Below are 17,472 nucleotides of genomic sequence, written 5' to 3' on the forward strand. Positions count from 1 at the left end.
TCACTGGTGTGTCAAGAGCAATAAGATAACTCCACTAAGGATCAGTTTCTTAATGAGTTTATATACATCCGTAGTTGAGTTGTAATCTTGTTATTTGTTCGTCATTGTAATTCCTAGTTTGTTTTCTTAGAAGCGTTGTCTTAGGGAAAAACCAAAATTCGTAAACTTCTGAGTTTATGTTGTGACGAGGGATAGTCATAAGTTTAAAGCCTTTGTAACTAGGATAGTTATAGAGTGGCTTGTGGTGGGTGCATCACCAGTTAGTTGAAATCTTTGCAATAGGGTTTTTGCAAAGTGGTTTATAATAGGGAGATTACAAGTTAGTGAAGTTAAAAGCCTACAAGAGTAGGTTGTGGTTTTTTATCCCCTTGTGTGGGATTTTTCCACGTAAAAATCCCTTGCCTTATTTACTTTCAGTCTTTACAGCATTCTAAGCATTATCTCATATAGGACCAAGTACTCTATAGTTTTGTGGACTCACATAATCTAACAGTTTTATTGGGTGGGTAGAACTTGTTCAAAAATTACTTAACTAATTCCTCCCAAGTAGTGATGGAATTTATGGGGAGTGAATTAAGCCAAGTCTGAGCTTCTCCTGTCACCGGGAATGTAAACAACTACTTTATTGCTTCCGGTGTCACATTAGTTTGCCTTTGCGTGACACAAATCGACAAGAAATTCTTCAGATACTGCTGATGATCTTCAATGTATGACCCTGAGAACAGTCCCTTGTTCTGCAACAAATGTAACATGTTGTTTGTGATTTGGAATGATTCTACTTATATCTGAGGGATTGCAATTGTGGTTGCCAGGTTGTCGGTGATGGGTTGTGCCCAATCATACAATGCTGCTTCTGGCACAAGAGGCACCACACCCTGATTGTTCGGGTCATTCACATTGTTTTTGTTGTTTGTATTTTCTACTTCGTCTTCCATGTCTGGTTTGATTTGTTCTGTTGAGTTCTGTTGTTGTTTGCCCCTCTTGTTTGCACGATTCAGTACCTTGAAAACTTTCTCAGGATCTGATAATGCTTCGAACAATTCACCAGTTATTGAGGAGTTTCTAGGCATGCACCTATAACACACAAGACTACAAACGTTAGAATTTTAATGTATTTAGTTTAAATTGAAGAAAATTGACTACACTAAGAATTCTAGCACTTCTTTTAGCTGCAATTAATAACACTGTTAATTCTTCGGCAACGGCACCAAAATTTGATCACACCCAACTATGCCTTATAAAAAGGACTTAGCGGTCTTTGCAAATATATTTCGGCTAATAAGTCTGGAGTCGAATCCCACAGGGAATGAACCTATCGAATACAACTACTGGACTTGCACAATTTCACGCAATCAATCTTCAAAAATATTAAATAACAATTTTGGATGTTTTACTAACTAAATAATACGTAATAAAAAATGCAATAATTAATAACTAACTACTAATGAGTTGTAGACAAGAATTGGAATGATCTAAGGTTGTGATTTTTCCTATTGTCGGAATCTTTTTCGCTATGTTTTCTATAAATTTGCCTAAGTCTTCTCTATCGATCATTAGTACTCTGTCTATTGTAACTCTCTCCCGAGTAATTACCATAATTTATTAGACATATTCTCCCGAATTACGCTAGCTGGTATTAAGTACAGCTCACTCGGATCGCACCAAGGTTTCGTTATCCTAATCCCACCTTTAAACCCTTCGTATTGATCTTTCATATACGTTAGGAGTGATATTGTTCAACAACTACCTAAATATGCATTCTCTCTCAAGTAATACATACTAAATAGGCACAACTAATTTGAGAGCCCTTCAATCAACCACAATAATAATATAGTTGAATAAATAGATAGAATACTTCGGAAAATCTATATTAACGTAACAGGAAAATCATCCTCCAATAGGTTTCATCAAAACTCTAGATTAGGAGTTTAGCTACTCATACTCATAGTAACAATATCCAAAGTATTTTGCATAATTAAAATACAAAGTAAAGATGAAAGGATGTAGAAATCGATGATCCTAACTCCCAACGGGTATTCCACGAGCTATTCTTGCCTCCAGTTGCCAAAGTCCTCAAAAGTGGTCTTTTTAGGTTTATTTATATGTGTAGGAAAATACCTAAATGTGTAGGCCAAGTCCTAGTCAAACCAGGAGACGAAATAAGTCTTCAAAACTCAGATTGTGCACGCCCAGACCTGGCTTCGCGAGGCCTAACGCTTGGTGGACCTCGCTCCAGGCTTGGCGTCGCCAGGTATATAGCCTGCTTGAGCTCGCCTCTGCCTCGCCTCGCCAGTTGTTCCGCGAGCTAAAGGCCTGGTGTCGCCATTTATAAAGCCTGCTATAGGCCTAGCTTCGCCAGCTTTCTCTTTTTCACTGTTCTCGAGCGCACTTTCAACGTTTAAGTATCCATTTTGCTACTTTCATCTCCAATTCACTTACACATAAAATAGACTCCATTACGCGCAAATAACGTGTAATTTATCATTAAAGCATATAAAATGCAAGGTAAATAATGTACGAAGCAATGGAATTATAGCCACACATCATGTATATTTTTATATATAGTTTCTAAAATTTTATGGTACATATTAGTCGTTTGTATTATTAAGCTAGTTTTTTGCTATTATAATAATCTAATTTTTTGCCTTTACATTCTAGTTTGATTGATACTTTTCTTTTGCTAAATACAAAAATTTATTTTATGTTAAAAATAATTAATTTTTAATTGAGTACTTAAATTATTCATCACTATTTGATTCAATTATCATTAATATATCTTGGTAAATGATAGATTTTTCAAAGAGCAATTGGTTTGATAGTATTACGTTGAAAATTTAGTTATAGGAACATGCGTGTATGTCTCATATTAAAAAAATTAAAAAATAGTAAAAAAAACCGACAAAAATAGAATTGATAGAATTAATTGGTTTGATTCAAATAAGATGCTTCCTCGTTTGGGTAAAAAGCATCCAAACCGAACCAATAACCGTGCGCGACGACACTCCCCTTACCCGGTCCAACAGTTCACCACTTCACTACTTCTCCACTGCACTTGAGTCTTGACTACTCCCCTTTGCTTATCCTTCACTCTCGGATCATCCCTGTCAAAAAAGCGAAGAACTAGTAGCAAAAATCTCCTTAACATTTTGCATTTCACCTTCCCCCAAATTACAAGCCGTTCCTGCTGCTGTACTACAATTTTTCAGAACTGGAGTCGTCAATAACAGAAACCCAGCCCAAAAAACTACCACCGGGTAACGGTCAGATCCGATACCGATCACCTTCAGCAACCGAACTTTTATTAGAGCAAATACAACAACAGGACCCGGGTCCACAACTTCAAATGGAGCATGAGAAAATGATAAAACGGAACAGGCAACAACAACACGGCGGAGATTCGTCACTCTCCGATAAGATCCATAGATACCGTGGGGTCATTTTAGTAATTTCGGTTCCGGTATTGCTTATTTGTTTTGTGCTTTTTATAATGCCGACGAGTGAATATTCTGAGTCGATGGGAGGGTCAGTTAATCGGAAGTTTTCGCCGAAATTTGGATCGAGGAATTATGCGGTTATATTTGATGCGGGTAGTTCGGGGAGTAGGGTTCATGTTTTTTGCTTTGATCATCATTTGGATCTTGTTCCCATTGGCAATGATCTCGAGCTCTTCGTTCAGGTAAATTTTTGGAAGTTTAAGTTTTATGCACTCACTGTGTAAATAATGCATACACGCTATATTTAATGAGCATTAATTAGTAACCTGATATAACAAGTTGAATTAGACTGATGATGTGAAAATTCACTACATTGTCAGTTTATTTATTCTTCAAAATGCTATCCCCTTTGTCCAATATTATGTGGCCTCGTTTGATTTGACATAGAGTTTTTCTTCTTCCATTGCATTTATTCATTTATCCTTTGAAGGGTAGGAAGAGCCTCTTGCACATACATGGCTCATTTTCCTCTTGCAGGAGCACCGTAAAAAGTTCTCCCCTTCAATGTCAAAATGTTGACGAAGGATTCTTTGACAGTTACTATGTCTTATTTGAGACTCATCAAATCTCAAATTGTTCCGGTTTGGGTCAATATTTGCCCTCACTCGGACCAAACTCATTCATCTCACTCCCACTTGGAATAAGATTATTCTCGAAACCCACTTGGAGCAGGATTACGTTCATTTGCATTAAGTGATGAAGGTGGGTCTTGATGAGGAACTAAGAAAGAACATAAGACTTTTGAAATTTGTATTCTAAAACAAGTTATAGAATTGGTGTGGCTATAAATCATCTCATTAAGGGTAAAACGAGAAGTTTAACGTTAAATTGTATATGAATATAGAAAGGTGTCTTTCTTTTTGGGACATACCAAAAATGAAAGCGTGCTACATAAATTGAACAGAGGGATTACAAGAATAGACTCCATAATTGCAGGTGGAACGGCCTTTATGTTCTACTTATTGGACATATTTGGTGTGACAAGAATGTTTTGCAGGAAATATATTTGTTGATGAAATCATTTTCCAGGAAAATATAGAAAAGTGGGAAAATAATTTCTGTCACTTGACTCCGCCACTTATCAGCTGAAGTTAATTTATTTGACGAATATCGGAACTTAAACTTCATATTGGTTACTTCAATTAACATTTAAACATTGTTGTTTAACCTTCAATACTCAAAACTATCATCAAGGACGTTATATTGTACTCTTATTACTCATTTTAAATTACCATATGCAACCTCAACCTACTTTTATACACAACCGACATTGTTAATGATGATTTCCTAAGGTAAAACATTTCTCGTAGAAATTTTTTTCTCCATACTAGATGTACCCTGTAAGTTTGGATGAGTGCCTATATACAGTGTAAAGGCTTTCTCTTGGCACCAAATGTTCATCTCTAGTTGGCTTTGGCACTGCAGAAAAAACCAGGTTTGAGTGCATATGCTAGTGACCCTGCAGCTGCTGCAAAATCTCTTCAATCACTTCTGGAGAAAGCTGAGGATGTAGTTCCGGTGGATTTGCGCAGTAATGCACCAGTCAGAGTTGGGGTGAGTGGATAATGTTATTAGAATTATTTCGTAAATTGAGATTTGGATTCTTTAGGCTGCCCTATATGCTGAATACTGATGTGGAGTCTATCTAGGCAACTGCAGGTTTGAGGCAGTTGGGAGGTAATGCATCTGACAAGATTCTTCAAGCGGTAAAATTGATTTCTTTCTTAGACCATCGTTCATAACAGGCTTTTTAACCCACTTGGGCATGCGTTGTATTAGAACTTAAGTGTTCTTTTTCGATTTTGGATTTCTGAATACTTCGAATCACTAAAATCTCATTTGAAGGTGAGGGATTTTCTGAAGAGCAAAAGCAGCCTCAAGTCAAAGGCGAGTTGGGTTACTGTTCTTGATGGGAATCAAGAAGGTGCTTACCAATGGGTATGTAATGTCAACTTCAACTTGTTCTGTTTTTCTTACTTAGAACTACCACTCCGTTCTATGTTAGAGGTGCTTGCTTAATTAATTTGAGCTTCTTAGAGACTAGCGAAAAAAGAAAAAAATAGGGCAGTGGTTATGATATCTTGTCAAGGATCCATTTTGTACTAGTTTACCTCTCATGTGATGTTGATTCAAGATTGTTGGCTCTTTATGCTCAGATCTAGGGTAAATAGAATGAAAGGAGTGAATTCTAGCTCAGGTTCAAGGAGTGAACGACCAGAAGCAGAAAATGCAAGATAATAATGAGGTGGGGCCCTTATGCCTATCTTTCAGTATTACCAATTAAAATCTTGAAGAAGCTGCCTTTCAAGAAGCTTCATGAATAGCAACTCAAGTTGGAGTTGTTGAACCATAGAACAAGACTCTCTCTCCTTTCCAAATGCTTTCTTGTTGTATTCACTTTCTTACCCTATAATTTCCACATAAGTATTTCAGTCTCCTTCAAGCCTTTAAGCCATGTTTAGTGACACTAGACAGGATTGCAGGAAAATAACTGATTACATCTGAAAGATGAGATTATTTATCCTACGTAAGTAGGAAAGGAGAGCTTTGTGATGGGCTAAAGTCATAATAACCTATCCCTTCCATAGGGGTAGGGATAAGGCATTGAGTTTTAAAGTTTGGTGGATAACTTATTCTATCCTAAAGGTAGGGATGAGGGGAACAACTTTTAAGTCTATCCTTAGTCCTGTCCTACAGTATTTGAAACAAAAGGTAGAATAAGCAAGTTGGACAGACTCAAGCCCTGCGCCATGCAAACTAAGCCTGGTATTTAAGTGGAGAAAGGTAGAGGGACGGCCCCATTACTCCCAAGTTTCAAAGGCTGCAATCGGTCCTAAGGGTTGTTTCTAGACGGATTTCTCGGTCATAACAAAAGGAAAGATTTTCCTATTTTGTCCTCTGTATTGAACGTTGTTTTAGATTATTTGGATTATACTTCTTTTAGTAGTGATCATTTTATTTCAAATAAAGAGTTGTGCAGAAAGGAAGTGTTGCAATCTTGATCAAAATCTTACAATTGTAGCTCAAAAGTGCTTGACAGAGTGTCAAGGCAAACCTATTTGGTTTTGAGGGCTTGAGTGAAGGCCCAAGTTTGAGTAGGCACTTGAGTTTTGGACTGAGGCATGTTAGCAAATCTGTTTCGAGGGCCGGAGATAAAGGCATATCTCTAAGTAGACATCTGTCTGCTGGACTTAGGCTTGCTTTTAGGTGACTTTGCTGAGGAAAAAAAAAAGAAACCTTTGCGTACGATCAGTAGATGAACTTGTTGTATACCTAAAATAAGTAAGTAAAAGTGTTATCTTTCTAACAATTTAAATTTTTAAATGAGAACATTCGCCTTATGCCGCAATCCGATATTGTATTACTCATACAGAATGATCCAATATGCTATTAGAGTGGGTAGAATTATGGACTTTAAGTTGACTATAATATATCAGCTAAATATTTCCACGTATGTGACGACACAAAACATCCTTCGTGAGAGAACGTGTTTTGGACCTATAATAAGCAAATAAAAGTGTCTCCTCTTTACAAGTTAAGCTTTTCGACGAGGCAACTTACATAATTCAACATGATAGAAGTGAGCCACGTGGGTAGAAATTTGATCTTACTTGTGGTAGTAGATTTGGAATAGAGAAAGAAAACATACATAACCTTATACTTGATCGGAGGTCATTTAGCGTTTCCTAATTCCTATTAGCTTGGCTACTCGTCTTGATGAGTTTGGGATGAATTGCCCTAGGGTTTTGGTCTAGTGGTAAGAGTACAAGACATGATGTATGAGTTAGGCGCACGTCATGATTCAAACCCTACCGTAGACAAAAACTTGGTATTTGAGTGGAGAAGGGTAGAAGAGCGGGCCCATTATCCACCAAGTTTCGAACCGTGTGCCAATAGCCCTCGGGGATTTCTCGGTTATAAAGAAAAATGAATTTAGGATGAATTAAGAAGTATCGTTCTCTTTGTTTTTTCTCAGCTTGATTCTCCGTACTCTTCAAATAGGTGCCGTTACCTACAAATACTTCGTATGAATCAGAATCAAAAAGGTATATGGCTTGCATTATTCAGAATTTAAGTCATCGCCTTATCTTTTGAGACAGTGTTTTTCTTTCTTTTATTTCACTAGCTACATCTCAAGTGGTATGTCACTTATCCTACATGTGTTGTGCTTAGGTAAATGTAGCTTGTTACCAAATTCAATTCATAGCTTCCTAATTCTCCCTCCGTCAAATAGTGAACTCTAAGTTATCCCTATTCAGTAATGGTGGAAAATTTGGGGAATTCATTAGGAAAAGTTGAGCCTTGCCCTTTTTTCCCTTTACTTGATAACTATCAAAAACAACATTAAGCTAGTCCACGGTACAAAACAAGGAAGCTTGATTTTCTAGTAAAATTGTTTTGCTATTAAGATAATTGCAAATGTAGATAGAACTGATCACATGGCCTGTAGAACTTGTCTAACCTTGTGTTCATAAACTGAGGGTGGGATAGATGAGACAACCAATTGATACAGCTAGCTGAATTCGTATTGCTAATGTCTGTGCAGGTCACCATTAATTATTTGCTAGGCAATTTGGGTAAGAAATATTCTGATACTGTTGGGGTGGTTGATCTTGGAGGTGGCTCAGTACAAATGGCATATGCCATCTCAGAGGCAGATGCTCAAAAGGCTCCAAAGCTATCAGGTGGAGAGGATACTTATGTGCAAGAAATGTATCTCAAGGGGGCAAAATATTACCTCTATGTTCACAGGTCCGTCTCGTCCTATATAAAGAAATGATCTCAGAAAATATCAGCATAGCCAGTTGCCGCCTTTTCAATTTACCTTGAATTTCTTGTCTGACTTAGTGACATCTCACTTGTCATCTGGACATGTGGCTTTCCTTGTGTTTACTCACCCTTTCTTGTTTGCAGTTATTTGCACTACGGCTTGCTAGCAGCTCGAGCTGAGATTCTGAAGGTGACCAAGGAATCAGGCAGCCCTTGCATCTTGACAGGGCATCATGGTATTCGCTACTTCTCTCAATGCTGCTATATTCCGTCCCATGGTTGCTTCTTCTGTTGCATTGTTCTTTTAAGTATCACTTACCCCCTCCAACCCCCCCCCCCCAATGAATAAGTACGAGAAATGCCCCTTTCCTTTGCCCCAAAAGTCAAGGTTGGCCTTAAATGTTTCGTTACTCTTAAAGCAAGTCACTCATCTATTTCCAACTTGTGGCAATTCTTTTATCTATCCAATTCAAAAATTTGCCTGAACTTATAAAAAGATAATCTGCCTGAACTCCAAAAATAATAATAATAATTTTCCTGAACTCATGGCATCACACGCAGATCACGTTATATTTTACCCAACTCCATTATCTGAAAATGCATGAAATACGTACAACTGGAGAAAGAAAGAGACTTTTTCTACTGGAATAGAACTGAATTAGAATTAATGAAATTATTAGAAAGGATTCAATTATGTATTTTATCATCATTTGAAAATGTTGCAGAAAGTAGTAGCATAAGAAACCTAATTTACAAAGGCCTGTAACTCCACTGGTATTAGAATTATTCTTTTTAACTATAATTTCCTATATAAGCAAATGTATTTTGACAATTTGTTCTCTACAAGGGTCCTACAAGTATGGAGGAAAGACTTACACAGCATCAGCTATGTCTCAAGGATCAAGCCTGACAAATTGTAGGATGGTAGCCCTGAAGGCTCTGAAAGTTAATGAATCAGCATGCACCCACATGAAATGCACCTTTGGTGGTGTGTGGAACGGTGGAGGCGGAGATGGTCAGAAGAATATGTTTGTTGCCTCATTTTTCTTTGACCGAGCTGCTGAGGTAAAAGTCACTATTAAGTTAGATGCTTACCAAGATTTGATGGGTTTAGAATTGTATCGTTTTTTTGCTGTCCCAAGAAGGATAAATTCCCTACTTCTATGGCTATCTGACTATCTTAATTTACTGTGGGCATAGGTTGGTTTTGTTGATCCAAATGCAGCTGTTGCAAAAGTTCGCCCAATTGATTTTGAGAGTGCAGCTAGACGTGCTTGTGATACTAGAATCGATGATGCCAAAGCTACATTTCCTCGTGTGGACCCTGATAACTGGCCGTTCTTGTGCATGGATCTTGTCTACCAGTACACACTACTTGTAGATGGATTTGGTAAGACGAGAGTCAATCCTTCAGGAAATATACAAATCACACACTTATCATTTTTAGTATGTTTCAGTTAATCATTGTTTTCTGTATTGTACAGGACTTGATGCTCGTCAAGAGATGACGTTGGTGAAAAAGGTGAAATACAAGAATTCCCTAGTTGAAGCCGCATGGCCATTAGGCAGTGCCATTGAAGTCGCGTCATCAATGAATTAACTTTGGAGATTCAAGATTAACTCAGCCAGTTTTGCCTTTTATTAGCTTGTGGTTTTCACCTATCAGCTATATTCTACCTGCAACTGGGCAATTGGCTCATCGTGCTCTAGAACACAATCCTTGCCATTTAGTTGGATGCCTGGTCCGAGCAAATTCAGAATGTTTCCCCTTTTATTCAGAGAGGGTGGGTGATTAAGAATAATGATAACATCTGTTTGTAAGTATATTATAGGAAACACTGATTTGTTTCACGATATGATAGATTCACATATATTTACTTGATTCTTTTCATTCATTCCTCTTCGCCAGTTCCTACCCAACCACTTCTGAAAGATAACTGGAAATCTTTAACCTAGCAATTTCGAAATGCGAATTTGTTGAGTTGACTCTTGCAAGTATCCAACGAGACGAGCATATACATATTATATCACAAACTAGTTCCCTCAGCTGGCGGTCTTTATTCCCAATGAGTTGCAAAATCTCCTAAAATGTTCTTAATGGTATATTAGCTAAAGTAGGGGTGTTCGTCGGTCGATATGGTATGATATTTAGATATTTTGGTTCGGTATTTTCGATATTCGATTTTTTAAAGTATTATATCAATACCATACCAAATTCAATTCGGTATGGTTCGACTTTTCTTCTTTCAGTTTCGGTTTATTCGGTCTGGTAACTTCAATTTATTTAGCTTGAATATTAACTAGTGCATAAAGCCATAGACTGTAATATCCTTAAGTAAGGCACTCACAAATACAAAAATAAAATATTATAATAGTGAAACAAAAGAGAGATGGAAACCAAAAAGGCTAAACCTAGACGGGAGAAAGATTGGAACGTAAGTAGACAACCAAACAAAGGGGGAAAAGGCAAGTATAGTAGGAAAAAAAAGATGGTAAAGGTCAAAGAAAACTATAAAAATAACCATAAAAACATAAAAAATTAATATTTATGTTATAATCGATAATATATGCATTGTGTAACTTAGTATTGGTATTTCAGTATTTTATTTTTAAATACCGAATACCATATCTAATATCAAATTTTTAAAAAAATCTTAAACCAAATACCATACCAAAAATCCAAAATATCGAAGTTGCGAAAACTTCTGGATAGGTATCCTACATCTGAACCGAATTCTTCTGGTTAAAGAATCTCTTTCTAGTTGCTCTGGAACAATTAGGAGATTCTTTAGAAGAAATACGGGGTTCTGCTTCTGGCGGCAACATGCTTGGTCCCGCTTATGGGGTCAAATCAATACGTTCTAAGAAGAAAGATTGGAATATCAATCTCATCGAGATCATCGATCTCATACCAAATCCCATCAATCGAATCACTTTTTCGAGAAATACGAGACATCTAAGTCATACAAGTAAAGAGATCTATTAATTGATAAGAAAAAGAAATACCAAAATTTTCAATTTCGCTATGATAATTCGGTATTTATCATATTATGCATAGACCTAAGCTAAAGTAGAACTATAACATGAAAAAGAAAAATGAAACTGTTTACCCTAAAATCTGAGTAACAATTAAACTTATATTGTGGTTTTAGAAATATGTGATTTAGTCCAATACCAATTGATAAACAAGAAATTAAATATCTAAATTGAAGAAATAAAGCAAGTCAAACCACTGTGCAAACCAAGTCTTGACCTCGAGTTATGGTGGCTTCGAGGTAGGTTAGCAAGAACCATAAAATTATAAGGCAACTCTGATGAATAGTAAGCAAGGAAGTGAAAAATGTATATTCCTCTGTCAATGAAATCGTGTGTTACAAATGATTGGGCTTCCCTTTATATAATAGAGGGGGAATCCTAAATAAGGTACACTTCTACTTATAGTAGGGAATCTTATTGGACAGTTATCTAGCCACCTAGTACAAATCCGTTTTGGAATGTACGTCGTGATCTTAGGACCGCTGCGGGAATCTCGCTCTTTTTGTTATTAAACCATAACGGTATTATCTCGAGGTTGGTCATACTCGGCTTCGGTGTTCATCGAGCACTTCGATCTTCAAGTCCTGTACTCAGCCATCGAGTCCGAGCTCGGTCCGTTTTGAATTTATTCTCGAAGCGACTCCTCGAGCCTACGAAATCGGGCGTACCTGATTTTGACCGCATACAGAAACCAAACTTGCAATTTGCCGCCTGCTCGTTAAGCCGTTTTAACTGTTAGCCTCTGCTGGTCTTCAGAATAGAACAGGAAGAAATCCACGAGAAGAAAACTACTCTTAGAAAATAGACAAACAAAAGAGCTTTTTCCAGAAATTGAAATTTTTATGTTTCTTATTTTTTTCAGAATAATCTATGTATAAAATCGATTTCGTTGTTGATTTCTCTGTGCAAATTACTAACTTGCAACCAAAAAAATTCAAATTTATTTTTGATTTATGCTATTTGGAGTTGGGGAGAGAAAAATTAGAATTTTCGAATTGCATTATGGTTGATTTGCATTTTTTATCAAACGCTTGAGAATCAAACCAAGTTAAGAGCGCGAAAAAAGCTAGTGGTACGAAGAAGAAATAATAACAGTATTTAATTGTGACTTTTCGAACCTTGGCCTATTATCTTCTGACTATAAATTTACAAAGTTATGGCCGGTAACTTGGCTGCAATTTATGTGTATGGCCAGTGATGTGTAATTCTCTCATGATTGTGATTTGTCAATAAGCCAAAGAGGACAAAGAAGAGGAGCCTTTTCAATTTCTTTTATATTGCATCATTACAGTCTTTTTTTATACATGCAAAAAAGCGGTAATTAGATATGTGTTTCAGAAGTTTTATATTTGAGATCGCTGATTAATAATGAAAAAGTACTTATAATTTTACCATAAACTTTGTTGTTCTTTTTGTGTCCTTAATGTCATATTAAAATAGAATTTCCACATAAGAAAAAATTTAAAAAGTACAAGTGTGAATTTTATGAAAAATAAATATTTTTGTGCATTATCTTGATAATGCCATAGATTATGTAATTAAATATTAAATTAGCTAGCAGGTTTAAAGTTTTGTCCCACACCCAAAAAAAAAAGGTAACCTGAGTCGGTGATTTATGTAATTATAATTTATAATCCAAGTGGGTTTCGGAAAGAATGAGAGTAGGGGAAATCTATATAAGAGAACCTCATTCAGATTTGAGGCAACAATTCTCTCAAACGCCACAAAAATATTTGCTTCCGTCGCAATTTCAAGCGGCTCTCGTGTTCTCTGCTGTGCGTACTTTTGAAGAATCAGTGCTTTGATTCATAACAATTCTCTCAAACACCACAAAAATATTTGCTTCCGTCGCAATTTCAAGCGGCTCTCGTGTTCTCTGCTGTTCGTACTTTTGAACAATCAGTGCTTTGATTCAATTCCATTCATCTAAACTCTCGGCGTTTTCTGTCGATAAATTTGCATTGGTTGTTGTTCGTGCTGGGTACGGATTGAAACCTTAGTGCCGACTGAAGCTTGTGGAAGAATCGTGAGTTCGTCAAGAGAATTAGCTGATACGACTCTGTTTGGTGTTATTTTGGTACAACTCTGTATCGATTCTGTTTGTATTTGAATATTTTTATTGTTCTTGATTTCTTTTGTACGAAGGAATTGGCTTATTGTATTCTTGACAGGGCCTCATTGTTATTATTGTTCTTGATTTCTTTTTTCCTAGGAAAAAGAATTCAATCATGGCTGTATATTTCAAGTATAAAAGTGCTAAAGATTATGATTCAATTCCGATTCTTGATCAATTTATTTCTGTTGGGAATTTGAAATTAAAAATATTTGAATCCAAGCGTTTCGGTAGGGGTAAAGATTTTGACCTTCTTATCACCAACGCTCAAACTAACGAAGATCATGTAGATCAAGACACTTTGATTCCTAAAAATACAAGTGTTTTGATTCGTCGTGTTCCTGGTTTACCTTGCTTGCCCATAGTAATCCCATGTCTTACAGAGCCAAAACTAGACCAAGCCCAAGTGTGTGAGGAGGATAATACAGTAGTAAAAGGAGAGTCAATTGCTGCTAAGAATTATCAGGATATTGATTACGATGATTTTGGGGATGATATCTATGCAATTCCAAAATTGATCCCAAATCATTCAGGCAATCCAGTGTTAAATGCCCCCACTAATAGTATAAATGATGAGGAGACTAAGATCAAGAATTTAATTGATACTCCAGACTTAGGGCGGCACCTCCATTCCTCTATCGGCTATGGCTTTGGTCGAGGTGGGATGGAATGGAAAAAGCCACCACGGGGTTATGTGTGTCATCGATGCAACGAGCCTGGCCATTTCATTCAGCACTGCCCTACAAATGGTGACCCCAATTATGGCATCAAGAAAGTGAAGCCTCCAACAAAGTCCAATGACGTTGCTTCTTCAAAGGAGGTTCAAGGGTTTTCTTCCTCTTCGTCTTCTTCTAAGCGTTCCTTTAGTAATATACCACCGGAGCTACATTGCCCATTGTGTATAGGATTAATAAAAGATGCAGTCATAGCAAGCAAATGTTGTTTTAGTAGTTTCTGCAACAAATGTATAAGGGAACATATAATCTCTAACTCTATTTGCGTATGCGGGGCTAGAAATATACTTGCTGACACCCTCTTGCCTAACATGACTCTAAGAGACACAATAAACAGAATCAACAAGTCTAATAGCAGTAGTTCAGTGCATGGGGTTAGTGCTCCTCGAGTTCAAGATATGGTGTCAGAACACAATTCCCTCCCTAAAGTACCATTCCCATCAGAGTCTGCAGCTGTGAAGGTAGAGGTATTATCTGTACCTTCTCAAAAAGGAGAGACTTCTAGGGCTTTAAAGACTGTAGAAGAGTGTCCAATAGCTGTTGGGGAGGCAGTAAAGATGAAGAAAAGGAAGAAACCAAGCATGCCTTTTGATGGTGCTGCTGTAAACAAGCGATGGATAGTTGCTCAAGACCATGTTGTTGCTGAGAATTACATGTTGACCATGAATGCTGCTGCCTATCATCCTCATTGGACAGGCATGCAATATACGAGCTATGGCCATAGTCCAATAGATATTCAGTTTGGCCATCCTGTCTTACCAAGGGCGACTCCACCTCTAGGCCAATAAAGCTCTTGGTTTAGACCCCTAAAATTCAATGCCCCTATAGCTAATCAGAGAAAACAAAGAGTGGGAGTCTCTTGCCGAAGCTGCCAAGAATTGCAAACCTAGTGTCATTCAATTCAACAATTTGTTTTTGCTTTCCTTTTGAATGTTTCTAGGCTTCTGGTCCTATATTATATTTCCACAAAAATCATGTATAACAGTCATGAATGTCTTCAATGTACTCTAGTTTGGACCTGTCTTAGCAGTCTGCGGTCCTAGCAGCATTATGCTTGCATTGTTAAATCTGTAGCTACGTTTAATCTGACAATAAATACCATTTTTATTTGGTTTGAAAAAATAATTGTTATTACTTCTTATTAATGATAAGTAAGCCATTCTCACCATTTGTTGCCAGCTTGTTACCTATCACTAATCATCAATTATCATCAGATAATTCCTACTTTATGCGGTGTTTTTGGGATTTTGTTGAGGGTAATTATAAATGAAACTGGTAGATGATTAAAACTGCAGTTACTTCCTGGTTCTTTCCTCTTATTGGCTGAAACTTAGAGCCCGTTTGGATTAGCTGATTTGAAATAGCCGATAAGCATTAGGAGCTGAAAAGCACTTTTAAGTGCTGAAATTGATTTAATAAATAAGCAGTTACGTGTTTGGGTACAAGTGCTGAAATTGATAATAAGTTGCTGCGGTATTTGATAAAAAAGTGCTGATAAGCTCTTTTTCTGTTAAAATGACTTAAATAACCTTAGAACTGCTTACACTTATAAGGGCGTAATTTCTTCAAAATTTTAGATTACAGATCGATTCAAATATAAAATATTCTATTTGTCATTGTATTTTAAATACAACTGTGCTTAGATAAGATAATTTTTATGATAAATATAATTTATTATATGATAAGCATATAATCATAAGTTATAGTAATAGTTAATAAATTGATAAAAGTTTCTCAATAAAAAATAAACCTAAATAGGACAAATTATTTGAAGAGAAACAAACATTGTCTTCATCACCACGACACTTAGAAAGCAATACACCAAAAATTTGATATGTCCTTATTTATTACATACAGTTCAAAGATTAATACAAAATCACATAGATATAAGTATGCAAAGGAATTGAGAATTTGTTTATCTTAAATAGTCAATGAGAATTAAATAGTCAATGAGAATTGCAGACTTGAAGAGGGTTTAGGTTGAATACTTGAGGCAGTGAGTATCGATGTAGGAGTTTTGTTCTAAAAAGAAATATTTTAAGGATAAAATAGTAAAAATCTTGGTCAAACTTAAAGTGCTTATAAGCTAAAAATTCATAAGTTGGGGTGACCAGCTTATGGCTTTTGGCTTATTTTTGATTTATAAGCACTTTTAACTTTACCAAACGCGTAGATAAGCCGAAAAGTGCTTATAAGCTAATTTGACCAGCTTATAAGCTTTAGCCAAACACCCTCTTAATTGAATCAACTCTTTTACAACTTTGGCTTTGTAAAGTTTCTTCTTTAAAATAGAACAAGGTTCAAGCATGAAGAGAAAGGAAAAATGAACAAAATCACTGAAATGGACACTTTATACTTAGTAGTGGGGACGGCCTTTACATCTTTTGCAACACGTGTTATCAATAATGTGCTTATCTTCTTTAATTTTCTGGCCACGGTTGCATTCCAGTGATTCCTTGATTAATCGAATGATTTGGCTTTTATGGAATTTCAAGGGCTTCTATTGCTATGAAACAGGGACAAATGTCATGGTTGTAGTTGGATTTCTGTTTACACCATATACAGTGAAAGAAGCAGGTTGGGCAAGCATGGTAGTGCTTGTTCTTTCTGCATTAGTCTGTTTTTATACTGCTGGTCTTATGTGATATTGCTTTGAAAGCAAAGAGGGAATCACGTTGTTCCCCAACATGGGAGAAGCTGCTTTTGAAAACTAAGGACGTATTTTATTATCTGTAAGTTTATAAATTCAGCGTATTACTTAATTACAGGTTAGGTCTATCGGAAATAGTCTCTCTATCTCTATAAGGTAGGAGTAAGGTCTGCTTACACACTACCCTCCCCAAACCCCATTTTTGAGAATATACTGGATTTGTTGTTGTTATTGTACTTGATTATAGGCTAGTGGATCAAGGAAATATTTGGTTGTTGCTTCAAAGACCATAAGGTCTCTTTTCTTTCATCTGATATAAATACAGCTTATTGCCTAGTGGCCAGGGGATATTTGTTTACTATGTCAAAGGCCCTGGCAGCGCCTTATTCATTTATCGTGACTAAGTGACATACAAGCCCAACAAAAAGTTTGCTACTCTCAGCAATTATAGATGAACTAATGTCCCCTTTATTTTCTGTTTAACAAAATCATTTGACAAGTCCTCAGATGTCAGAACTATAAGTATCCATCTGAGTGCATGAAGGGTCTTGGTCATTTCGGTGACTTGAGATAAGAGGAAAGGGGGGAAAGCAAAATAAACAAGTCAATGAAGTGTAAAGGATCAAGTATGTCGGAGTACAAAATGAATATAGCCAATAATCAAGTGGTGGTTTC

At 36.5% G+C, this 17,472-nt stretch overlaps 2 protein-coding genes across 2 annotated transcripts; both read left to right on the top strand.

Moving 5' to 3' along the window:
* The first annotated feature begins 2,967 nt into the window (after window positions 1-2,967).
* On the top strand, window positions 2,968-10,159 carry LOC107774476 (apyrase 2). The gene is made up of 9 exons (XM_016594012.2): window positions 2,968-3,676; window positions 4,920-5,048; window positions 5,144-5,200; window positions 5,340-5,432; window positions 8,041-8,246; window positions 8,409-8,500; window positions 9,112-9,329; window positions 9,465-9,654; window positions 9,749-10,159. The coding sequence occupies exons 1-9, from the start codon at window positions 3,344-3,346 to the stop codon at window positions 9,862-9,864; spliced, it is 1,434 nt and encodes a 477-aa protein (XP_016449498.1). The 5' UTR covers window positions 2,968-3,343; the 3' UTR covers window positions 9,865-10,159.
* A 2,769-nt stretch (window positions 10,160-12,928) lies between these two features.
* Window positions 12,929-15,774, top strand: LOC107774477 (E3 ubiquitin ligase PARAQUAT TOLERANCE 3-like). Its single transcript, XM_016594013.2, has one exon. The coding sequence runs from the start codon at window positions 13,529-13,531 to the stop codon at window positions 14,933-14,935; it is 1,407 nt and encodes a 468-aa protein (XP_016449499.2). The 5' UTR covers window positions 12,929-13,528; the 3' UTR covers window positions 14,936-15,774.
* The last annotated feature ends 1,698 nt before the right edge of the window (window positions 15,775-17,472 follow it).

Source organism: Nicotiana tabacum, chromosome 5 (genome assembly GCF_000715075.1).
Source record: "Nicotiana tabacum cultivar K326 chromosome 5, ASM71507v2, whole genome shotgun sequence".
In the NCBI taxonomy this organism is placed as follows: Eukaryota; Viridiplantae; Streptophyta; class Magnoliopsida; order Solanales; family Solanaceae; genus Nicotiana; species Nicotiana tabacum.

Excerpts from the sequence above, each read along its gene's own strand:
- LOC107774477 (XM_016594013.2), top strand. The coding sequence starts at position 13,529 with ATGGCTGTATATTTCAAGTATAAAAGTGCTAAAGATTATGATTCAATT.
- LOC107774476 (XM_016594012.2), top strand. The coding sequence starts at position 3,344 with ATGGAGCATGAGAAAATGATAAAACGGAACAGGCAACAACAACACGGC. Across the intron at positions 8,247-8,408 it reads TATTACCTCTATGTTCACAG|TTATTTGCACTACGGCTTGC; the intron begins GTCCGTCTCGTC and ends TCTTGTTTGCAG. Across the intron at positions 9,655-9,748 it reads ACTACTTGTAGATGGATTTG|GACTTGATGCTCGTCAAGAG; the intron begins GTAAGACGAGAG and ends TGTATTGTACAG.